This window comes from Balaenoptera physalus (genome assembly GCF_965194825.1).
Source record: "Balaenoptera physalus genome assembly, chromosome: 20".
In the NCBI taxonomy this organism is placed as follows: domain Eukaryota; kingdom Metazoa; phylum Chordata; class Mammalia; order Artiodactyla; family Balaenopteridae; genus Balaenoptera; species Balaenoptera physalus.
In genome coordinates, this window is record NC_138901.1 from 51,142,113 (window position 1) to 51,167,108 (window position 24,996).

Consider the following 24,996-nt stretch of genomic DNA (forward strand, 5'->3'; position numbering starts at 1 on the left):
ACGATCGGCGCCTAGCCTCCTTCCAGAAAGAAGCCCCAGCTGGACTTAGTGCATCTACAACCAGAGGATCCACGGTGCACACTGTGCGGGTCAGCGCAGCAGCTGGTGCCCCTGCCGCTCACGGGGACGGCTGCAGGCCTGCTGGGGTGGGGAGTGCCCACAGGAAACCCTGTGGGAGCGCTCCTCCCCTCCCCTTTCCCCTCCCCTCCCTCCTCCTCCCTCATTTCCCCTCTTGATGGTCATGAGGGACAGAGACAGACTGTGACACTGGGTGCGCAGGTCTCAGGGAGGGAGGCGCCGTGGGCGTGCGCCCTCTCTCCCCTACCCTCGCCTCCTGCAGTCCCCCAGAGAGGGCAGTTTGGAATCAAGCAGGCCCAAGCTCCAGTCCCAGCCCTGCCACCCATACCCATGGGAACTTGGGCAAACCATCAGGTCGAACCACATGAAATTGCATTTTTGTAGATCAAAAACAGTTAAATATTGGCCAATCCATAAGATTCAACCTAATATTTGATCTCTCAGTGCCCAGTTCCATTATCACTGAAATGGGGACCACATTGTGTCCCTTGCAGGTTGCAGGGAGGGTAAGATCCAGGGTCCATGTGGGGTACCTACCTGAGTGTGTCTTCAGGAAATGTCCAGTAATCACGGGGCAGGCTGTGTGGCCCAGCACATAGACAGGGTTCCAGGGCTTAAGCTGTTACTTGGACAGGACTGGCCTAGACGAAGGTTGTATGTTCCCACGTCCATTTGCTCCTGCTGGCCTCCCGAGATCACCTGTGTTGACTAGCCCAGGTATCAGTGGCCACACTGAAGCACGGGGACTGGGCGACTTGCCTGCAATGACACAGCACAGCGGAGCAGGGCTGGGCCCAGCATGCAGGCGCCCCCTGCCCAGCCCTCAGCCGCCGGCCCTCCCGGGCAGCCCCCTGCTTAGTTTCAGACGGGGCAGCTGCTTCAGGCGCGGGCCGCTCCAGCAAGGAGTCAGCCTTCCCTGCATTTCATTCCCAAAGTTCACACTGTCACTGGGGTGGGACTCTGCCTCTGCTCCCCCTATAGTGGCCTTTTTTTCTCTCCCCCAAAGGTAAAAGGCACACCTGGGCGAGCCCCTGCTGCTGACGTGGGCTCCGACGGTCCCCCCTGCCTGCCCTGAGCAGAGGCGTGCTTGGTGCATGGGGCAGGCTTTCCGGTGGAAGAGCTTGAGAGAGAGAGAAAGAGCTGGAGCCAGACCCTAGCCGGCTCCTTCCTGACCAGTCCCCGGGCCCTCCACCGCCAGCCCTGTCGGACGTGACCTCTGACTCAACAAACCAGTGTTTGCGGGGCTGAGTCTGCTTCCCCCCACCCAGTGCCTTTCTGCACCCCTTCTCTCCTGGGAGCCCCCCTCTCCACCGCCATCCCAGTCACTCCCCTCAGCCGTGACCTTTATTTATTGCCCCCAGCCCCACCCCCAGTCTACCCCTATGTTCATTTTAAGTTTGCTCTCGTCTTAGTTGGATTGGAAGGGCCTTCAGACCCACCTTCTGGGGCCTTCCCCTATGCAGTGCAAATTCAGAGGGTGCCAGGCAGGGCTTTCTCCATATTTGTATTCACGTAAAAAGAATTCAAAGCCTGAGCGTGACCCTTCACACCTGAGCGTGGCCCCCGGAGAGGAGCCCAGAGCAGGTGGCATGAGAGATCCAGCCATCCTTCCCCTTCCCCTGCAGCTCTGAGCGTGGATGCAGCCTCCTCCCTCCTGGCCCAGGAGCTGCTCTTGAACCTGGCTCTCTGTTAGGTTTCTTGGAAGCCCTCCTTGGCCTCCCCGAGGGCTGGTGGAGCTGGAAAGGGTTCTGGTGAACACTGTGAATTCACTCACTGAAGAGCAAGCCGCCTTCAGCTGAGCCCCCTGCTGGGCGTGAAGCTCCCTAAGCCATTAATTCACTCCTCTTCAGTAGGCTCAGTTTGGCAGAAAAACACCTAATTCAAAGTGTGGGCAGATGCTTCTGGAAAACCTTTCCTGGAAGAGAGAGAATGTGTGTTTCTGTGTGTATGGTGTCCACACCCTCCTTCCTGACCACCCCGTGCCTGGTCCTCGAAGGGCCTTCTTCTCCAGGCTCTCAGGCCCCCACCATTAGCTCTTTTGCCCTTGTCGCTGGCAGACAGTTAAAAAAAAAAAAAGTAATAAAAACACTGTTTCCCTGTGACAAGTTATGCTTCAGAATAAAAACAATAAAGATTAGAATTTGCATTGAGCCAGCGTGTTGATCAAAAGGCCACAATCACTTGTGTTTCTGAGATGCATCAGTAGAGAAATGGATGGAAAAAAATGTGGTATGCTGGTTGCTGGAACACTTGCTAAGCCACAGTAAAAGGAATGAGCTAGATCTGCGTGGGTTAGAAGGACTCACAAACCTAACGTTGAATGGGAAAAACAAGGCCATCTAAGTAAAAATAAAACGTACAAATAATCAAAATGAGTTTTATGAACTTATATGTACATGTGTCAAAATGCGTGTAAAATGGGCAAGGATTTGTGGTTAAACACTGTGGACTGAACACATCTGTATTTCCTCCATCTCCCCAAACCCCACCAAAATGACATAAAGGAATGAAAATGGCATGAACTGCAAAGATGGCAGCAGGTAAGAGAGGTCTGAAAACTTTGGAAGATGGAAGAGTATAACTTGTTTAGTGCCAGCTTCCCCCATTCCCCAAAGTGTCTAAGGGAGCTGGCAGCCCTTAACAAGCCCATTTTCTCTGCAGAATCCCCCAAATGCTCAGAACATGGAGGGACCAGGTATCCCTAAGGTGGAAGTTCAAGATGCTGTGAAAATAGTATTGGTTGGAAGAAGTGGTTAGACCTGAGCCCAGATGGCACATGACTGCCCTTCTCTGATCCTGGTAGAAGACAGGTGTACAGCTGGCCAAGGTTGAACTAGAAGGATTCTGGATTGGGAACCCCAAGACCAGCCAAAGGCTGGGGTGAAGCGATGGTTAATGGGGAGACCCTCAGCCCCCTTCCTCTGCTGACAGCTGGGCCTGTTCCCATCCAGCCACCCCAAGGCAGGACATTACTGAATTTCTCTCTGGGAAACTGAGCAAAGAGAAAAGACTGACAGATCCTGATATTGACAATTCCCCAGTCTCTACCCAGTCACCACTATGAGGCCCCCATTCCCAAGCCCTACCCACATGTACAGAGCTTCCTGTTAGCTTTGCTGTGTTACATAGTGGCAACAGCCAGGGGCACCAGCAGTTGACCAAAACCAACAGCCGAAGGTACAGAGACTCCAGTACACAGAAGAAAGGGGTCAGAGAACAATCCTCTGAAGATATTTGCCTATGAGACAGGAAGAGAGTGTCATTTTTTAAAAGGAAGTGTTAAAGCTCTTGAAAATTTAAAAAATATACACGATAGCAGAAATTTTAAAAGGCATTAGAAGGGATGGAAGATGTGAGAAAATCTCCCAGAAAGTAAAACACCGAAACAAAGAAGGAAAAGTCAAGACCATTGGACAACCAAAACATCAGATCCATGCAGAAGGTCTAACCTCCAACTAATAGGAATTTCAAGCCAAGAAACAGAAAAGAGAGGAGAGAAAATCGTAGAAGAAATGATACAAGAATATCTCCTAGGACTGAAGGAAAGGAGCTTCCATAGAGTGAGAACCCACCGAGTGCCAAGCACAGTGACGTAAAACCACAGCCGTGCGGTGGGCCACAACCATCGTGAGCTGCCATGTGGCAATACCTGTAGATGAAGATGCACCTGGCCTGCAGGTGCAGTGCAATCACCTGAAGTCTTGCTAAAACAGATTCTCACCCACCAAGTCTGGGCCAGGGGCTGAGCATGTACGTCTGTCAAGTTCCCAGATGAGGCTGCTGGCTGGAGGACCACATACCCTGAGGAGCACGGGTCCAGAGCAGTGGTGGTCGCCACTGACAGCTCATTGGAATCACTCGGCCAGCCTTACACACACTCATGCTGGATGCACCCCCAGAGATTCTGGTTTAATCAATTTGGGGCCCAGCCTTGACTTTAGGATTTTGTAAAGCTCCCCAGATGGCTCCACGTGCTGGCAGAACCAAGAACCATTTCCGTATAGAAACTCTTCTATGTGTGTTCCAGAAGATGTGCACAGGATGTTTAGAGCAGTACCTTTTTATTAGCTAAAAACTGGGAACAACCTAAATACCATCGGCAGAAGACTAGATCCATAAACTGTGATATAGTCAGGCCACGCTCGGTATAGATGACTCTTACAAACAATGCTGAGCGAAGAAACAGATGGCAGAAAAAATAAATATGTTATGACACCGTCTATGTAGAGATTTTAAAACATGCAAAAATGTTATATATTAACATATATTTTATGCAGTGGAAGAATAAAGAAATGCATAGGAAGGATAAACAACAGCTTTCAAGATACATCTTGAGAAGAAGAGGCACAAGGAACGGTTTCAACTTTACTGATAATGTTTCATTAATCTCAGCGATGGATAGATGGGTTTGTAATATTTATAATATTTCATTATATGTCATATTTGAATTATTTTTATATGTCTGAAATCTTTCAGAATAAAGATTTAGGGAACTATAGCAAGACTTCTCATGAAATTTCAGGACACCAGGATAAAAATCCTAAAGAAAAAAAAATCCTAAGACCTTCCAAAGAGAAAAAAAATTTTTTGAAACACGTCATATACCAAGGGTCAGGGATTAACATGGCTTTGAAATTCTCAAAGCAGATTTTGAAGCCAGAACATAGTGAAGAAGTATCTTCTGAATTCTGGCAGGAAATAATTTCTAATCTGGGTTTATATCCACCCAAATCTTAATGACAGTAGAATGAAGATATTTTCAGACTTGTGAAGTTTTGTTTTGTTTTGTTTTTAATTTACCTCCCATACATTCTTTCTCAGGCAGCTACTACAGGATGTGCTCCAACCAAACAAGGGAGAAAACCAGGACACAGGAACACAGGAAACTGAGGATCCAACAGAGGAGAGAGGCAAAGAGAGTCCCCAGGATGTTGGCAGTGGCTGTGTGTGGGGGCTAGAGGCCAAGGCCAGCCAGCCCAGATTGGAGCATGAGGACAGGGGAGATACCCAAGGATGTACAAACAGGATAAGAAGTATACCTGTGTTGGAGAGATTGAATATGATATCATGATATTCTATATCATGACATATAAAATAATATATAAAACTGAAAAATCAAGAAGTAGAATCAGCATGAGATTTCAGTACAAAGGTAAACACCAGCAGAAATGGCTGAGTTCTAAGGGTTGCCTAGAGAGGGACTTGGGTTGGGGATGGGGGGGGGCAGGAGATGGCTGCCCTATGTTATAAATTTTATAGGACAGTTTTTAACTTTGTACCAAATTATATTTCTAACAATGGAATTTTTTGTGGAAAAATATGTATCAAACAGGATAAACCCGTGGGATGTGGGTGAGAGCCCTGGAGCCATAGCAGGAAAGTAAGATAAAGAGGCGATGAGGACCTGCCTTGCAGAGAAAATACAGCCCCAGAGGTCCCTTTATCCAAATGCCCGGCCTGTAAGGGGCTGTTGCCTCTGCCTCCCGGTTCTCAGGAACCTCTGTGCTGGGACCGACACCCCCTTTAGACTCCTCAGACCTGATGTTAGCACAAGCCACCACACTCAGCTCCCACTAGAACCCCGTGCCTGGACCAGACCTAGTCTAGGAGAAGGACCCAATCCTTACAGCCTCCAGGGTGAATTCCAAATGTGTTTCCTAGAGATGTGTCCCAGGTTGATGGGGTTCTGAAGCAGTTTCATCATGTGTTAACCCCGGAAGCCTTCAGCTTTAGGGCAGAGATGGGATGCAGATACCCCCACCAGGGTCTGGGAGCTGCCAGGAGTCAAGGGTTCTTTATGGTGGGTCTGGGAACCAAGAAATCGTTGCTTTCTGAGTCTCAAGCATCCAACTTACAAATTAACTTTTGAAGCTGAGACTCTCACAGTTAGGGGTGGAGGATGGTCTGTGGCATCTGTAAAAATCATGGAGCGCAGAAATGACTTGACTTGTCCCAAATATTGGATAACCCAAGTAGTCCCTAAAAGAGACCACAGGTGGAAAGCTCATGAACTTTGGATACCTGATTTTGAATCCCAGCTCCACTACTTAGTACCTGAAATCATGGGTACTTCTCTGTCTCAGCTTCCTCATCTGTAAGATGGGGATAATACTTCCTTCACAGGATTGTTGTGGAAATTAAAAACTTGAAAGCACTTGTAAAACTCCTACCACTGCTATTAGTCATGACCCCCGTAGGATTCAGACGTGGCACTTGCCTCAAGAGTTGTTCAGATGACGTAAGAAGGTAAGTGCAGTGGCTGCATGGAGCCTGGGACACAGCAGATGGTCATGCTCTTCCCCTCGGAGAATAATGGTTCATCTATCCAGTATTGACTGGGCAGCTGCCGAAGTGTCAAGTGCAGTGTTAGAGGCTGAGGTTCAGTAGTGGCCCCCACCCTTCTGCAGCATCGAAGTCACCCGGTGGGCTTGTTAAAACACAGGTCACTGGACCTCACCCCAGAGCTTCTGGCTCAGAGCTCCAGGGTGGGGCTGAGAACATGTATTTTTAAGTTCCCAGGTGATGCTGGTGCTCCCCATTGGGAGACCCACTTTTTTTTTTTTGGCTGCGTTGGGTCTTCGTTGCTGCATGCGGGCTTTCTCTAGTTGCGGCGAGCAGGAGCTACTCTTTGTTGCGGTGCACGGGCTTCTCATTGCGGTGGCTTCTCTTGATGCAGAGCACGGGCTCTAGGTGCGAGGGCTTCAGTAGTTGTGGCACGCGGGCTCAGTAGTTGTGGCTTGCAGGCTCCAGAGTGCAGGCTCAGTAGTTGTGGCTCATGGGCTTAGTTGCTTCGCGACAAGTGGGATCTTACCAGACCAGGGATCGAACCCGTGTCCCCTGCATTGGCAGGCAGATTATTATTATTATTATTATTATTTTTTAATTTATTTGGTTGCATTGGGTCTTAGTTGCTGCACGCAGGCTTCCTCTAGTTGCGTTGAGCAGTGACTTCTCTTATTGCGGAGCACAGGCTCTAGGCACGCGGGCCTCAGTAGTTGCAGCACACGAGCTCAGTAGTTGCGGCTCGCAGGCTCAGTGGTTGTGGCACACGGGCTTAGTTGCTCCACGGCATGTGGGATCTTCCCGGACCAGGTCTCAAACCTGTGTCCCCTGCACTGGCAGGCAGATTCTTGACCACTGCGCCACCAGGGAAGTGCAGGAGACCAACTCTGAAGTCCCGTGGATCTAGTGGAACCAGTTTACCTGTGTCTCCCTGGACTGACACCCCTAGACCGACCCAGGCAGGGGAGCGGCGGGCGGGTGATGAGGACCTGGCTGGCAGAGGAAACACAGCGCCCCACTGGACGAGGAGACAAGCCTGGGACCGAGTCCTGCTGTCGCATCCCACCCCTGGACAGAGGCCCCACCGCCAGCTGTTCCTTAGCCCTGGAGCAAAGAGCATCCACAGGCCCAGCAGGTGAGTCACTTCTACCCACAGAGATGGGGGCTGGCACCTTTCCCAAAGGAGAAAACGCCCACTTTCTGGCATCACATCCCTAGGTTCCCAGAAGCCTGAAATCTCTTATCTCTTCCTGTTCCTGCCTCTCCGGTGAACTGTCTCCGACGTGTTCTCCCCGAGTGCCGTGCCGGGGAGCAGCAGGCAGTGGAGAGGAGAGCTGCCCGGCTGGAGGCCCATCAAGGACCCCAGGCGGTGCCCTCCCTCGCTTCCCTCACAGCTCCCGCCTCCTCACACCACTTTGTTTGCTGACAACAAAGAGCGCCCTCAACTCCGCCGAGCCAGGGCCCGGGAGAGATGAAGCGTTGTGCTGTGTAATAACCGCCGTGGCCGCCGCCTGTTGGGTCGGGCACCTGCTGCATGCTTTAGGGGTCCTCACCCACCTATGCGGCAGATGCTTCTAATGTTCCCATTCTACAGAAGAGGCAACTGAGGCCCAGGGAGGTCAAGAGTGCCTGTATGTGAATGCAGAGCAGTCAGATGCCAAAGACCATGCTGGGTTGAGCAGGGGGGCGGTCTGGTGAGAACAAATCAGGGTTCAGTGCGGGGAGGGAGGTCTGTGCAGGCGGAGAAAGACACAGATCATAATGTCTAGATGAGTAGGGTAAAGTCAGCCCCTTGTCCCACTGGGGTATTTTCCTTCTGCTAATTAACAAGTGAGAATAAAGTTCAGTCACTGCGCAGAGATTTTGCCCCCACGTTGGACGCTGTCTCGTGTCCAGCGAGGCTGAGCACACGTCATGCTCTCCTGAGTCCTCCCTTATCGGGAGACCCAGGGAAGGCTCAGGGGAGCAGTTGTCTTTTCAGGCCTGTATAAGCGGGAGGATTTGGCTTAGAGGGTTTCCAGGAGCTTCCATCAATCAAATAGCCTCTCAGCACCTTTGGAGCCAGAGCCTGTCTCTGGACTGACCTGCAACTGCTCCCAGGGGTGTGGGAGCCGCACCTGAACATGACCCCTGAACTCCAGGACCGGGAGCTGCAATTCCACAGCCCCCAACCCATCTCAACTGTCAAACGTCCACAACTGTCTTGTCTTCCCACGCCACCTGCCCCTCTTTCCTTTATTCTCTTTATTTTTTTTTATTGTGGTAACATACACATAACATAAATTTTAACCATTTTTAAGTGTACGGCTCAGTGACATTAAATCCGTTCACATTGTTGTGCAGCCATCACCACCGTCATCTCCAGAGCGTTCTCGTCATCCCAGAGTGACCCCTGTGCCCATTAAACACTAACTCCCCATTCCTCCCTCCCCAGCCCCAGGCACACCCGTTCTACTTTCTGTCTCTATAACTTAACTACTCCAGGTACCTCATGTAAGTGGAATCGTACAGTATTTGTTCTTTCGTGTCTGCCTTATTTCACTTAGCTTAGTGTTCTCAAGGTCCATCCATGTTGTAGCCTGTGTCAGAATTTCCTTCCATTTTATGGCTGAATAATATTCCACTGGGTAGGTCACATGGTTTTTCCATTCATCTGTTGATGGTCATTTGGGTTTTTTCCACCTTTTGGCTATTGTGAGTAAGACTGTTACGAACATTGATATACAAGTATCTGTTCGAGACCCTGCTTTTAATTCTTTTGGGTGTATTGCTGGATTACGTGGGATTGCTAGATTATGTGGTAGTTCTACACTTAACTTCTTAAGGAATCACCACTGTTTTCCACGGAAGCTGCACCATTTTCTATTCCCACCAGCAGCACACGAGGCTCTGCCTTTCCTTCTAAGGCAGGAAGCTGTCCTGCATCTCTCTGCCCCCTGTGGCTCATGGCATGGGGAACAGCTGTCACCCGGGGACCTGAGCGGCTCCCTCGATGGCTGGAAGCTGACTGGCCTCAGTGCTGGCCTCACGGGCACGTGCGCAACCTGTACAGTCACACAGGGCCTCACACTCAGTTTCAGGCTCTGCTGTCACTGTCTCGAAATTCTCAATAACGTTGAACAGGGGGCCCCACGTTTTCATTTTGCACTGGGCCCCGCAAATTATGTAGCTGGTCCTGGCTGGCCTGGCTGTTCTTTCTGGGTGCAGACCCGGTGAGTATGGCCAGATCCACGCTCAGGGCCTGACGGGGTCCTCACACTCTGCTGAGGGGCAGCCTGGGGACACCGGTTGTCTGGCCCTGCTGCCAGCCCATCTATGAGATGAGACAACTGCACTAAATAGTTTTCTAATTTTGCTCCCCAGAGGTCCCTTGGGAGGGGGTGGAGAGATGGGAAGTCCCAGGGGCAGGGGTGGGACCCATCCCCACCCCTACTGCCAACACGGGGGCTCCCTTTGACCTGATCTCTGTTTGGTTCTGCGGCAGGAAGGAAGCCTCTGGAAACTGACCAAGCTGTCTGGATCCTCCACCCTGGGCCGCCCCAGCCCTGCGCTCCGCCCCCAGGGAGGGAGAGAAGCCTCCGGCATAAGGAGACCAGGTGGAGAGCCCCGCGGTGGGAGAGGTGCCCCAGGCACCAGCCAGAAATGCACTGGGAGGGGCCCTTGCCAGGGGAGATGGACAGCACGCACACGCACACGCACACACACACAGAAAGATCCAACCGTTTACAAAACATGTGTGACCAGTCAGTTCAAATTGCTCATCTGAAGGGCCACCAAAGGCTCTTCTGCACACGGGAGGGATGAGACTAAAGGAAAACCTGGCACTGGCCTTGCCCAGACCATCTGGGGAAAGGGACCCTGCCAGACACACACTGGCAGAGCCCCCTGCAAGGCTGTCCCCTGCAGTGAAGGGCCTCGGTGCTCTAGTGTCCTCGTCCCTGTCCCTTCACCAGCAGCTGGCCAGGGCTCCGACCTGCACGCGCCCAGCCCCGCCCCCCAGGTTGCCTTGTACAGAAAGCCAGGGAGAACTGGTGGCTCCGTCAGTACCAGGAGATGGGGAGGGGGAGGAGGGCGGGCAGGGGGAGGGGAGAGGCGGGTGGGAGCTGGAAGAACCCTGGGAGACCTGGACAAGCTGCCCCCAAGGCCTCACCGAGACAGGCCAAGCTCTGCGCTCTTTGATGCAGACCGCAGGATGTCTGCAGCTGCTTCAGTGCCAATTACTGGAGAAATAATTCAGCACGCTCACCCCCTGCCTCTCGGCAGACACTCTTTGGCGACATTTTAAATCTGACTGTACCTGCTGAGCAGCTGACGGGTGAAGCCTCTCCCTCCCCACTGCCGGCCTCTCCACCTCTCTGCCCAGGCTCTTTAATGGGGAAAAGGGAACCTAAAGCTGGGTGTTGTCATCCCTGCCCCCCGCCCGAGGCAGAGCCTGCTCCGATCCGCACCCTGCGCCTGCCGCCTGGGCGCTGCCTCTAGATGAGGTGCAGCTGAGCTGGGTTCCCTAGAGTCCGTCCCCCCACCCGCACCCACACCCCATCTCCTTAAAGGCAGGGTCATGTCTTATGCACCTTTGAGTCCCTGGTTAGCTGTCAAGAAATATTGCTGGGTGGAGAGATGGGTAAACAACGGGGAGGGAGGGAGGGAGACAGGGAGAGAGTAAGGGAAGGATGGATGGAGGAAGAGGGAGAGAGAGGGAGGGAGGGAGAGAGTAAGGGAAGGATGGATGGAGGAAGGGGGGAGGGAGGGAGGGAAGGAGTAAGGGAAGGATAGATGGAGGAAGGGGGGAGGGAGGAAGGGAGGGAGGGAGTAAGGGAAGGATGGATGGAGGAAGGGGAGGGAGGAAGGGAAGGAGGAGAGGGAGGGAGGGAGGGGTGGATGGGTGGAGGAAGGGGGAGAGAGAGAGAAGGAGGGAGGGGTGGATGGGTGGAGTGTTGGGCAGATGGATGGAAAGATAAGTGAATGATTATTGTGTGTGGACCAGTGTACTGAAAGACAAGAGAGGATGGACAGAAGGATGGACTGCTCTCCTGAGGGAGGATGGATGGATGGATGGATAGAAACACTCCCAAGTCCAGGGCCCGTCTGTTCTCCATCCCTAGGGAAAGGCCAGCAGATCAGGAGCCTACACTTTCCACAAGCTGTGGGGTCCCCTGCCTGGGGCTCACTCAGTTCCAAGCAGCTGATAGGCTCCCAGGGGAGAGCCGATGTTGAGACAGACCCGGGCTGCTGAGGACCCGGTCTTTGGAGCCTCCATTAGTACCCTGCCCGGGCGCCGGGCCTCCAGGCCCCAAAGCAGCTGCTGCCTGGGGTGTGGCAGAAGCAAGTCCGGCTGCCCATCTGGCTGCACCCCTCTCCTCACTGTCCTGACTCTGCTGCCTCCCGAGCGTGTGGGTGCAGACAGGTTGCCTTGCCAGCGTGAGCCTCGGTTTCCCCATTAAATAAAAGGTTGAACCAGCTGTGCTCCAGGGTCTTTCGGCCCTGAAGGTGGTGACTTTGTAGCTCCGGGGTGAGAGCCAGCCTGGGGCAGGTGTCACCTGGGAAAGATGGCTCCCTCAACAGCAGCAGCTCCGCTGCAGGGGCTGGAGCACCAGGAGGGAAATCGATGGGAGCCCAGGGGCACTGTCTCTGAAAGAGCCAGGGAAGGGAGCCCTGCACAACCAGGAACAGATCCCCAGTGTGGCCTTCCCCCACCCTGAGGTCCTTCCCAGTCTAAACAGATCATTCAACACAGTTCATGTGCAACAACCTGCTGTTATCTGAGTGGTTGGCCCCACCATTCTTCTTGGGGAAGGAACTGTCTTTGTTTAGGAAAATACTTTTTAAGGCTGATTGTGGATGATCCTGAGAACATAGTCTAACTGGGGCCCAAGCCCCAGAGGAGATAGAAATGAACAGGAATTTAGAGGAAGGAAGAGAGGTCAGGGAGTGATGCCAGAGAGATAGGGTGGGGCTGGGGATCCCTGAGTGAAGCCACCACTGCCCCCCACATGGCCACACGCCCCCAAGGGGGCCGAAGGACTGGCCTGTCTTGTTCCCTGTGATGCTGTTTGCTCTGCAGTGATATAAGCCACTCCCACCCCACCTGAAACGTCCACAGTGTCACCTGCACACCCACGTACCTTGTGGAGACGGATTTGGGGGAAGAAGGGGCTGAATTTCACATCTGAATCTCTGTGGTTCAGAATCTTAGTATGGAAATGATATCCACTCCACAATATGGAGTCAACCCGGCCAAAGCAAGACCCCCGAGCCAGAGGTGATGCAAACACCCCAGGTTTTGCAGAAACCTTAGCAAAGGCTTCAGCCTTTCCCAGAGCACCTAAGTGGACTTTGAAGGCTCCCCTGCTGGATCTGAGGAGCATGGAGACCGCAGCCGGGATGACGGCCCATCGCAGTGTCCCCAACACCTAAGGGGTTTCCCGGGATGCAGGACCTCTGGTGTCAAAGCCTGGAAAGGTCCCAGGCACACTGGGAAGGGTCGCTCACCGTAAACAGCTGACATCTGGGTCCCACGGTCCACACTGGATGCTAGACTAAGCCCCTCACACACTTCACCCCCATTAGTCCTCACGACAGTGGGAGGCAGACATATTCCTCCCACTTCTCAGATGAGGAAACTGAGGCTGGGACAGATTAAGCCACTCGCACGAGATAACACAGCTAGCAAGTGGCAGAGCGAGGATTTGAAGCCCAGCCCCCTACTCTTAAGCTTGTGCTCATCTACATGGTCCCCTGAGGATTCTCAACTTGTCGAAAACTGAAATCAGCATCCTCAAGCAGCCTTACTCTGTGCCCTGGTCCGGGGCATGGGTCCAGAGTCCTCTAGTTTTCTGGAACCACCCCCCTTCCTGCCAATGGCTTTGCCTTCCTTGGGCCCCCTGGCTGTGGGTCCCAGCAGGCCTCTGCCACCCACACCCATCAGCCCAGCAGAGCCCTGTGGAACTCCACCACACACCCTCCTCTGGAGTCAGAAGAAACAAAAATGCCCCCTCCTTCCTGCCCTGGTTTTTATCAGCCCCCCTCCCCACTGTGTTCCATGCCCTGCCCCCCATCTGCTGGCAGCAACCCCCTCATCCGCTCCTAGGAGGGAAGCAGTATTTCCCGCCCAGCCCAGGGATTTCCAAGCTGGGAATTCAAACCGTGCAGCGTGGAACAGGTTCAAGCAGAGTCAGCTAATGGAAATAACAAGATGAAAAATTATTCCAGGGAAAGAGCGATTTTCCTTTTACCCTGCTTGACTCAGAAAACACTGTGATTGCAGTAGAAATTGGAGGTGTCAGAGCTGGTGTCTGGGGAAAGATAAATGAAAGCTTTCTGGTTGCCGCTGTCCGCGCAGCCCCAGGGGTGAGGGAGAATGTGAGGTTAATCCCAGGCCTGGCGCACAGCTGGGCCCAAGCAGGTGTGTCCTCCCTGGAAGCTGCAGGTGGCAGGATTTGCCACCAGCTGGCTGAAGAGTCAAGGGCAGAAAGCCCAGGCCCTGGAGTCAGACAAAGCTGTGTTCTTTTTCCAGCTCTGGCATCCGCTGGCTGTGTGACCTTAGGCAAGTAACTTAACCTCTCTGAGACTCAGTCTCCTGAAGAGAACAATAGTGAGGATTACAGGAAGTAATGCATGACACCTGCTCGGATTGGTGCCTCACTCATGATAACAGCGGTAAATGCCCTGCCTCGCCTGCTCTCTCTGGCTGCGCCCACTTCACATGATCAGCGGGGGGACAGAATAGCTCCCAGGCTCCGGGTGCAAGCTCCAACAGGGGAGGCTGGGAACTGCAGTTGGACACATGACCCTGGGACCATCTGAGGTACCAGGCCCGTGCCAGGAGGCAGCTCCCCCAGGTAAGCTCCTGCCCCTGCACAGCACTGCTAATCTGGCAGGGGGAGGGGGAGGGCTGTCTGACCCCCACCTCCCACCCAGCCCAGGCACTCACCCTATAGTGTTCTCCACTCTCTCCGAAGCTTCCAGACAGCTGAAGTTTATCCTTTCCCTTGTCTGTTTGGTTTTGGTTTTGGTCTTGTGCTTGCTTTTTAGCCAGTTTCATGGAAATCTTTCTGAGGCGTATTAGGAGCACCCCTTCTTTTCCAGGTCAACATATCAGTGTCCTGGAAACTTCGCTTGACTACTCAGGCTGCTGTGGGCGTGACGAGATCCCTTGGCCCCCAGTACTAAATGCCCCGAGTATATTGAGCTGCTGCCTTTCCCTAAACAGACCTGCCCCAGACAGCCCTGCCAGCCTCCTTTCCAACCTCCTGCCCGCTGCCCCTGGGGGCGCCGCGTTAGCTGGTGGAAGGGAGATAAACAAGCTTTACCAGACCAGTGTTCTTCATGTCCACTAAGGCCAAAGCTTGGACTTCGAGCTGAGCTCTGTTCTAAAGACATTTTTTTTTTACTGCTCAGAGGTCTTTGATTCTTCACTTCCCAGGAACTGGCTGAGTTCCCAGGTTGAAGTTCCCTTGAAGTTTGACTCCTAAAGAAGAAAAAAGTTTTCCTCTATTCTGTTGTTAACTCAATCCAGAGTTTGAGCTGGTAGCATAAAGATTTTAAACACCCTGGACAGGACTTCCTCAACTGGATTGTTTTGGCAAATGCAAATATGAAACTGGAGAGGACTGATACAAAAGGAGAAGTCCCAATTCCAGGCTGAGGTGGGCCGAGTGGTGGGTACCCTGAAGAGGCCCAGACTTTCGGGGGTCCATCAACCGGAAACAAAACCTCCCGCAGATTTGGGGGCTGGCATGCAGCTGCTCACATTTTTATCTTGCCAAATAAGAATATAAAATCATAACCATCATATGAGATCACTCTCATTTCAGAAAAGAAAGGAAAAAGAATCAAGAAAAGACCATCTTTTCTGAATTAAGGGAATTTAACGTTGTGAGAAAGTAACGACATTGTCCTCTGTTGTTCCCATTTTGCCGCAGCTGTGGGTAAAAACCTTGTCGCGGTCCTGTCAGCTTAGCAGCTTCTGCAAGTCACCAGGCAGGACCAAGGCTTGGGGGCTGGATGCCAGAACTCACTGTGCTGTTGCACGGGTTGGGGGGCTGGGTATTCCCCGTGCCACGTGGAGCAGACACACAGCCCGCGTCTGCATCCAGAGCCCACCTCTTGTTAGCTGTAGGGTCCTGCAGAAGGCCCCCAGCGCCTGGGTTTCCCCATGTTTGCAATGGTAGTGGTCTCCGTGCACGCCTCACAGACCTGCGTCGAGGCCGTATGTCTGGCACACAGTGCGTGCTCACTCAGTGTTTGCTCTTGCTTTTTCAGCGGGGCTCCCATGCCCCTCGCATGTCTGTGTAGGTTCACCTGAGTCCAGGGACAGGAATGATCTTTGGGGACAGGCGGCATCTAGACCAGTGAGCAGAGACACGGTGGATTCGGCTCCTGGCAGCACAGGAGCCGGGCTGGCCCTGCGGCTCCAACAGCTCCGTGAAGTCCCCGGAGATCACGCCCAGCTCCATTTCCCTGGAACTGAGACTTTATTTAGCAAAGACCCTCAGCAGACACCGGGACAGGAGAGGGGGCTGTGGGAACGGAGGCCCAGCCCCCCCGCAGGGAGGGGCCCTGCCCCTGATGGAGCGTTTCCCAGGTCTGGACCCTGACACAGGGGCCACCGAGGGACCCGGCAAGGCTGAATCCCCCACTGCACACACACACACACACACACACACACTCTCTGACATTCTCTTCATTTTGAACACAAGGGGCCTCTGAACACTGACTCTGGTCAGGTGAGTGTGTGTGCAGCTGTGCGTGTGCACCTGGGTGGATGTGCACCCACACAGGTGTGTGCAGCCCTCTGTGCGCATGTGCGGCTGTGTCAGTGTGTTTGTGGGTACATGCACGAATTTAGAGGTCGGTTCTGACATCTCTCTCTCCTTTTCCACCCAGCCTCCCCCTCCTTTCCCTCCCTTTTCCCTTTTCTGTAGTGAAAAGAGAAAAGCAGCAGAGGGGACCAGAAAAGGGGGAGCCTGGGAGTCACACAGACCTGGATCCGAATCCCAGCTCTGCCGGTTCCCACCCCGGGAATATCGAGCAAGTCACTTGGCCCCTCTGAGCTGCAGTGTCTCATCTGTGTGATGAAAGTGTTCGCCCAACGTGGCTTATAGTAGGAAAAACGTGCAATTCAGAGCATCCGGGGAACGGAGCTGCTCTGCAGCCTCTGGGCTCAGGTGGCTGGGTTGCTGGCCTGTTCCATCGGTTTCTAGCAGAGGGACCTTGGGCGGTTCCTCACCCTCTCTGAACTCATCTGACAGAGGTTCTGCAAGGGTTAAATGAGTGACATAGGTAACGCTGTTAGAACACATGGCACGTAGTAGGAGCTTTATAGAGGGCAGATATTAAAATGTGTATCAAAAAGCATTTAGAGGGCTTCCCTGGTGGCACAGTGGTTAAGAATCCGCCTGCCAATGCAGGGGACATGGGTTCAGCCCTGGTCCGGGAAGATCCCACATGCCGCGGAGCAACTAAGCCCGTGAGCCACATCTATTGAGCCCACATGCCGCAACTACTGAGGCCCGCGTGCCTGGAGCCCATGCTCCACAACAAGAGAAGCCACCTGAGCACCGCAACAAAGAGTAGACCCCGCTCGCCGCAACTAGAGAAAGCCCGCGTGCAGCAACGAAGACCCAACACAGCCAAAAATAAAAAACAAATAAATAAATAAATTTATTTTTTTAAAAAAGCGTTTAGAGGAAAAGAGAGAAAACAAGAAAGCATTTAGACTTTTTTGGAGGGATGGAAACGTTCTGAAATTGGACTGTGCGGATGGTTGCACAACTCTGTAAATTTACTCAAAACCATTAAATCGTACACTTGAAACAGCTGAATTTTATGGTGTATAAATTATACCTCAATAAAGCTGTTTTTTGGTAAAGCATTTAGAGAGGAGTGAAGAAGCAAGTTGCAGAATAATACACCCAGTATTGATGCCACTTGTGAAAAGTTTTAAACTATATAAAACAGTATTTCTCTAATACAAGTATGCATAGTAAGAACATCAGACAGAGCCTGGAATGATGTATCATAATTATGCTTGCCCGCTGAGTGGATGGGGCTCAGGAAGGGACATTTTTGTCTGTAATGTTTTATTGTATTTATATATTTAAAAGACCAGGAAACCTAGGCAATGGTGTCATAAAAATCAGAATTTGTAGGGGGCAAGGGAAGCGTGGAGTGAGACAGACACATCATGGACACCTCGGGCGGGGAGGGATCGTAACTCCCTACTTCATGACTTCTGTGATGAAATGGTGGTGATTACACTGGTGTTTGCTTTATAACTATTCATTACACTGTGCATCTGCGTTTTATGCAATTTTCTGTTATAGTTCACATTTTTTAAGCTAAAAAATGTCTCTGAAAAAAGAACATGTTGATTTTGGTGGGTATGTTTTGGGATTTGATATGTCAACCTCTATACTCTTGTATATTGAAATTCAACGTAAGTCAAACAAAATAATGACCTGCCTTGCAGGATGGGGTGAAAGTTGTATAAGGTCACTGGCCATACACTGAGGTGCCTGGGGGTACAGGGAGAGGGAGGGCATTGTCCTCCTTCCTCAGTCAGGGTGTCCCTGGGGTTGCCTTGGCTGTCCGCAGTCCCCATAGGAGCTGGGCTGAAGCAGCCCCTCCGCCTGCCCACCGGGCTCCCAGATGTCCAGAGCACCAGGCAGACGTTTGGTGGAGGAGCCTCAGACAGCCTCCCTGATTTACCAGGCTCTCCACGTCTCCGGCTGATGGATGACCCTCTGCTCTCCCTCCCTCCTCCCTCTGGACGCTGCTGTCTCCAAGGCCACCGCCTGCCCAGGGTGGGAACTTGTGCAGGCAGGGAGAAGCCGGGCGGGCTGGCGAGGCCTCTGCTGGCCTTGCCTCCCTCCTTCCACAGCTGCCCTGCCTGTAACCCCAAGGTTCTCCCCAACAACCTCGGCTGGTTCTGGTTGGCCTGGCTGCTAATGTGCTTGATTCTTTCCTTCAGCCACTGTGAACTGAGTGCCTGCCAGCTATGGGCCAGGCACTGTGCTGCGTCCCTACCTCCAATGAGCTCACCCACAATGAACAGTAAACAGGACCTGAACTCAGCTGGCTTGTTCAGGTTGTCAGACCTCTCGAGGAGATGGCCTTGAGCTGAAATCTAAAAGGTGGGAATGAGCCCCCCATGAGAGGATGTGGTACAAGGATATTTTGGAGGAGTTGCTGGCTAGTGCAAAGGCCCTGAGGCAGACCTAGGCTTGCATCAATGGGCCTGGACGGAGGAGGATAGGATGAAGGAAAGGAAATGGATTCCTCTTCAGGACTAAGTATCCTCTGCCAAAGCCTTGTGGGAAGGGGTCAAGTTCCAGTCACCACCAGGGCCACCAGAACCCAGGCAGGGCCCAGGGAGCAGGAAAACCCCACCGGCGTATCTGGGATGTGCTTCAAATCCTGAGCTGGAGGCTGCACCCAAAGAATCCCAAGTGGCAGGAAAGGGTAAAACCACCCTCTTTGTCCCCAGGACAGAGGCTGGCACAGAGCCACGAGCCCTGGCTTGCCTCAGAGTTACTGAGCAACCTTGGACAGGTCAGGTCACATCTCTGGGCCTAGGTTTCCATGTTAACAAACATTGGCTGTGTTGTGGAAGGCTGCCTGCCCCCCAGCTTCTGAACTCTGGGACCCTGGGCGATTCCCGGGCCGCCCTGGGCTGCAGCCTGGGCTCCCGGGGGTGAGTCCTGGGAAAGCCCCCGGGGCTCCAGAGGCGTGTCAACCTTGAGCGCACAGCTCGAGGGTCTCAAAGATGGAGCCGTCCCTCGAGGCCCTCAAGAAACTCGGGGAGACAGACGCTGGAACAGAAGTCACGGAAAGTGAGAAGAGAGCTCTAATGAGGCACAGACCCAGCCACGAGGGGGCATCGTGAAAAGAATTCCTGGCCTCGGAGGAACAACACCTGAGCATCGGGGCAGCGCAGGTGTGTGCGGTGGGGGGCGGGGGGCGGGGGGGAGGTGAGGGCAGCAGGCAGAGGTGGAGCAGCCCGGCTGGGCGATGGGTGTGTTTGGGCACCGGGCTGGCAGTGCGAGGGGAGGCTGGAGGAGCCGTGAGGACCCTGCACCGTCCTGGAGTCTTTGACTCTAAAAGCGGACGCAGCGAAGTGCTCACACACTCACCCAGCAGGCAGGGGAGCCCGCGGGAAAGTAGCCCCCCAGGAGGGGGGCGGTGTAAGGCTCAGCAGGGCCATCAGGCCTCCACCCCCCGCCCCTGTAGTGCCCCGCTTCACAGCCAAGCTGCAGCCAGCTCAACCGCTAGCCGTTCTGCCGGGACCCCTTCCTCCTCCGTCCACCCCCTTTGCTGACCTAACTCTCTGCCTTCACGTTTCAGGACTGAGGACAAGCCCTTGCCTCCTGTGCGGGCCGGCCGGTCGCTGGGGATCTAGAGCTGGGGGCAGGGGAGGTAGGGCTGCCATGCTGCTAATCTGACTCAGACCCTGGGCTCTCCAATGAGGTAGAAGGTGAGCACCAAGGCCTGGCCCCGTGGGAGCGTAGGCCCCTGGGCCGTTGCCCTGTGTGTGTGTGCAGGGGTGAGCCAGCGCAGAGCTGGCAGGTGCCACGAGGATGCCAAGCAAACCTCAGACAGGCTCGCCCCGCCCTGCAATGCACCTGCGCAGAGCTGTGTTCTGTCGTCTTCAGCTTCACCGTGTAGCAGACTTGGCTGGTTGATGGGGGCTGGGAGAACAGTGATGTCAGCCACGTGTTAGCTCTGCCTCTTTCTGGTTATGAGACCCTGGGCAATTGACTTAACCTTATTTACTTAATGAAAACAATTTTATGGTAATAATTATATGTTTATTTCAGTGTGCAGTAGAGAAATATAACCAGCGCATCAATTCCCATCACAGATATTATGGTTAGGACAAAGCTAACCTGGGTATTTAAAGCATTTTTTTAATGCACGTTGATTTAAAGTAAATAATAACGCAGGTCCCAGTTGAGAAGCTGGTGCATAAGTGACAGAGGCTGGGGAACGCCAGGTTACGGGGTGTCCTCTGTTTGGCTGTGCTTTGGGCTTTTGCTGGGGGCTTGGGACCCTCAGAGGTTTTCAGGTGGAAATGCAGGGACCTGCAGGCGAGGTGTCTGCAGCAGCAGGGAGACTAAAGGAAGCTGCTTCGCCCTGTGAACCAGGTCTTCCTTCTCTGGTGTCTGATCCCCCCACCCTGCCTGGGCTGCAGATGTGATTTAGGAAGTAGCGCGGTGACAGGGCACGGCAGGGCCCGGGGTGTGGCCGTGGGAAGTGGCGGCTGACGTGAAGCCCTTGGGAGGGAGGTTGCTGGTGGAGGGGTACCGGGCCGGGGCTGTCGTGTTGAGGGGCAAAGGCATCCGGAGCCGTAAGAATGGCACGGAGGGGGTGGGCACTAGGGCACAACACGTTGGCAGAGCATTAGAAGGATCTGGGGAGACTCCAGTGCCAAGGCATGGAGGAGGGCCAAGCTGGGCGAAATGGTGGGAGAGGCCCAGGTCATCAGAGGTCTTGTTTATGGAGAAGCAGGGATCTGCGAGCCACGGGGACAGGGCTGAGAGGCAAGCAGCAGTGGAAGGAAGTGTGGGGCTGGGGAACCTCAGAGCTGCATGGGCCACCCAGGCCACCAAGTTCATGGGACCAGAGTCTTGATGGAGATTTAGGCAGTGCTCAGCCAAGGTGAGGCCTCAGGAGCTGGCATCTCTGTCTTCTGGGGGACTCTGGAAGTCTCAACTCCCGTCCGGTGGAGACCCCTGCCCGCTAGATGCAGGTCCTGGCTCCCAGCTCCCACCATGCCCGCTGTGGAGCCAGGATTAGGACTTATCTTCAGGGGCCGGAGATTCAGAAAGGAACAACATTTTAAATAATTATTATTTTTAAAGGGTACAGTTAAAATCTTTTTTCATCATGGGCTTATTCTTTTCCTACTTTTTTTTTTTAACATCTTTTCCTACTTTTTTATAGTGGCAAAATATAGATAACATAAATATGCCACTTTAACCATGTTTAAGTGTATGATTCAGTGGGTTAAGTACATTCACAGTGTTGTACAACCATCACCGCTATCCATTCCCAGACCTTTCTCATCATCCCAAAGAGAAACTGTACTTATTAAATAATAACCTCCCACTCTCCATCCCCAAGCCTCTGGTAACCTCTATTCTACCTTCTGTCTCTATGAATTTCTTGTTTAACGGGTAATACATATGTGTAGTGTAAATGCACAGAGCAAAAAAATTTCCCTGACCCTACAATTCCCTTCACAGATGAACAGTTTTTATCAATTTCCTGTTTATTCTTTCAGAGGTATCTTATGCATATATAAATACATGTGTATATACATCTTTATATACAAAGAGAACACACTGTTTTATGCCTCTTCCTTTTTTATTAGACAATATATCTGTGATGAAAAGATTTTTAGTGCATCAGAATATCAATATATCCTCCATATTAGTGCACACAGAGGTGCCTTGTCCTTTTTAATGGTTACATAATAATATTCCATTGTAAAGGTGAGTCATACTGTATTTAACCTACCCCTTATCAATAGAAATGCTTCAATTTTCAATTTGCTACATTTATCTATTGTCAGCTCACACCCACTCTTAGTGGGGAAAAAATGCAACAGCACCTAGTTAGCAAGAAGAACAAATTAAACATGATGAGATGCCCTTTCACACCAATTAGACCAGCAAAAATTCGAAAGTCGGGCGACATCAAGTGTTGATGGGGGTGTGGAGGAAGTGGAACCCTCAGACATAGCTGATAGGAATGAAAGGGTCATAACCACTATGGAGAGCAGTTTGGCATTATCTGGTCAAGCTAAAGATACATATATCCTTCAGCCCAGCAATTCCCTATCCAGGAAGTTGCAAAGAAACCCTCCCATGTGGGCCAGGAGATAGGACTATCCATGGCAACAGGTTTGCAATAGCAAAGTGTGGGAGTCAACCTAAATGTCCAATGATGGGACTAAGGAGAAATAAATTGTGGTGTAGTCACAGAGTGGAATGTTATACAGCAATGAGAACAAACTATAGTTTACGCATCAGCAGGAATAAATCTCACAAACCATGGTAAGTGAAAAAATCTGTTGAATGAGGATGTGTACAGTATGATGCCATTTATATGAAGTTTTAAGATGTGCAAGACAATATCATATATTGTTTATGGATGCATACATATTTAGTAACGTAAAAATGAATGTGTGGAATGATAATTATGGAATTCAAGACAGTGATGGCCCCCGGGGAGAGCAATGGGATGGAGGAGAAGATCAGGGGATTTCAAATGCATCTGTAATTTTTTAAATTGTGGTGAAATATATATAAAACACAAAATTTGCCATTTTAATCATTTTTAGGTGTAGCATTCAGTGGCATTAATTACATTCACAATATTGTGCAACTATCACTGCTCTCTATTTCTAAAACTTCCTTCGTTGCCCCAAGCAGAAACTCTGTGCCCATTAAGCTCCCCATTCCCCTCACCCCAGACCCTGGTAACCTCTAATCTACTTTCTGTCTTTATAAATTTGCCTATTCTAGACATTTCCTATAAGGAAAGTCATATAATATTTGTGCTTTTGTGTCTGTCTTCTTTCACTTAACGTGTTTTCAACTTTCATCCAGGTTGTAGCATAGAGCAGAACTCATTACTTTTCAGGGCTGAATAATATCCCATCGTATGGATGTGCCACATTTTGTTTCTCCATTCATATCTTGGTAGACGTGTGGGTTGTTTCCCTTTTGGCTGTTGTGAATGATGCTGCAGTGAACATTAGTGTACAAGTATCTGTTTGAGTCCCTGCTTTCAGTTCTTTTGGGTGTGTACCTAGTAGTGGAATTGCTGGGTCATATGGTAATCCTATGTTTAGCTTTTTGAGAAACCTGAAATGTTTTGCTTTTGGGCTGGCTTGTGGGTCTTTATGTTATACTCTAGGCCTTTTCTCTATGACTGAAATATTTTATAAATTTCAAAAGTAGAATGAGTTAAAATTGGAAGCCACCATTTTCATTGTTAATATCTTCTGAACTGCATCATAATTCAAAGCTCTTTGAGGGAACATACGTGGCTATTGGCTCTCAGTTTCAAAACGGCCAGTTAGTGCTCCTGCCCATTCTAGCCCATTCATAATGCTGAAACGTTCACGCCACTCTAGAAGACGCTCGAACCAGCCCCTGGGCTCCAGCAGTCCCCAGGCCTCTTAGGGTGGGGGCAGAGGGTGCTGCCTCATCCTTGCTGTCATCTAAGCCTCAGGCTACACACCCTGTCCTTCAGCAGGTTATTTCTGGAGCTTCCCCTAAGGATTCAGCATTATCCCTCCCTGGCATCTGATCTCCAGCCAGAGGCAGCCTGATCCTGGGCTAAGCCCCTCCTGCCAGGTGAGCTTCTCACCTTGGCCTCTTTCCAATCCGGCAGCCCAGACCATGGCCTATGTGGAGAAGGAGAGAGAGCCGTAGTCCCTCCACTCAGCCCCTGGGTGTAAGTCCTGGGTCAGCCTCCCGTGACCTTGGGCCAGGTCCTCCATCTCCAGGCCTCAGAAAGTGGGAGTTGTGGGTGCTGACAGACCTGTGGTCTGCAAACCACTGAACAGGTGTCCCAGGAGGAGAAGGAGACGAGCATCTCTTTGAGCCATTTAGCCCATCACGAGAGCTCCAAGAACATTTGACATCTGTGAAATAACATCATTAGGTAAGTGTTAACTTTTCCCCACTGGTAGGCCCAGTGCTAGTAAACGTACTGTGATGAGTATAATATGTTTATGAAATGTGCATAATAAATTATCAGAAAGAGCTGCATTTTTAATATTGCTTAATATATCCAGTTTGCCTCTCAGCAGCCACAGGCTATATGGCAACCGCTTCCATCGACTTATTGTGCATCGACTTGCACGCTTCCCGGGCTGAGGCCCCGGCGTGGGCTGAGGAAGAGGCAGGGGGCGGCCAGAGTGGATGGCTCCCCTCCCTTCCTGATTTGCCCTCTGTCATCTGGAATCGAAAGAAAAATGGGGGCTTTGTTCACCATCAGGCCCCCTGCAGGACGCAGCCTGGAGCCTGTCACAGGGTAGGTGCTCAATAAATATTTGTTACAGTGTGGATTCTTAGAGAAATGAATGGACAAGGGCCCCCAGAAGGCCCCTCTCCATCAAACAGCAAGTGCTTGGAATTTTTCCATCAGCCCCTCGTTTGGGTTAAAATTTCCTATCAGTACAGAGAAACTTCTATCAGCACAGCAAGCCCAGAGCTCCTCCAGTAATCAGGGAAGGATGGAGACTGGGGTTACACGTTAGACCAGGGCCAGGGAGGGTCCTTCCTCCCAGGGCACACGGACACCAGCCAGAGATGCCAACCAAGGACGTCCAGCCAAGTGCAGGGTAGAGGTCATTTCCTCTAAATGCCTCTCACCTACTGGAAGGAAAGGCTTTAACTGGTCGCTCTCAGCCAGGAAAGAAGTCACAATGCCTGATGTGGGGTGTTTCAGACTCCCTGTTGGGACTTTGCCAAAGCGCTCTAGAAATTCCAACCCTCCCCGCTGAGTGTTGCACGTTGGACAGTGTGGGGACAGCAAAACAGGTGAGAATGTTAAACCGTTTGCACCTGCTAACCCAGTGATTCTCATAAAAATAATTGTGCATAAAAATAATCTAGGCGT

General features: G+C 51.8%; 2 protein-coding genes across 3 annotated transcripts in view; both read left to right on the plus strand.

The window, feature by feature from the left end:
- RPH3AL (rabphilin 3A like (without C2 domains)) overlaps positions 1-4,485 on the plus strand; it is a 118,162-nt gene extending 113,677 nt beyond the window's left edge. The window contains 1 exon segment of the mRNA XM_082443591.1: positions 4,356-4,485. Within this exon segment, the coding sequence (XP_082299717.1) occupies positions 4,356-4,366 (11 nt within the window). The 3' untranslated portion in view covers positions 4,367-4,485.
- A 675-nt stretch (positions 4,486-5,160) lies between these two features.
- Positions 5,161-24,996, plus strand: part of DOC2B (double C2 domain beta) — a 50,287-nt gene continuing 30,451 nt past the window's right edge. For both annotated transcript variants that reach the window (XR_014257941.1, XM_082443553.1), the window contains exons 1-5: positions 5,161-6,324; positions 7,201-7,495; positions 9,845-9,956; positions 13,874-19,297; positions 19,705-24,408. The gene's annotated coding sequence lies outside the window, so the exon portion shown is untranslated. The remainder of the gene's footprint in view (positions 6,325-7,200; positions 7,496-9,844; positions 9,957-13,873; positions 19,298-19,704; positions 24,409-24,996) is intronic.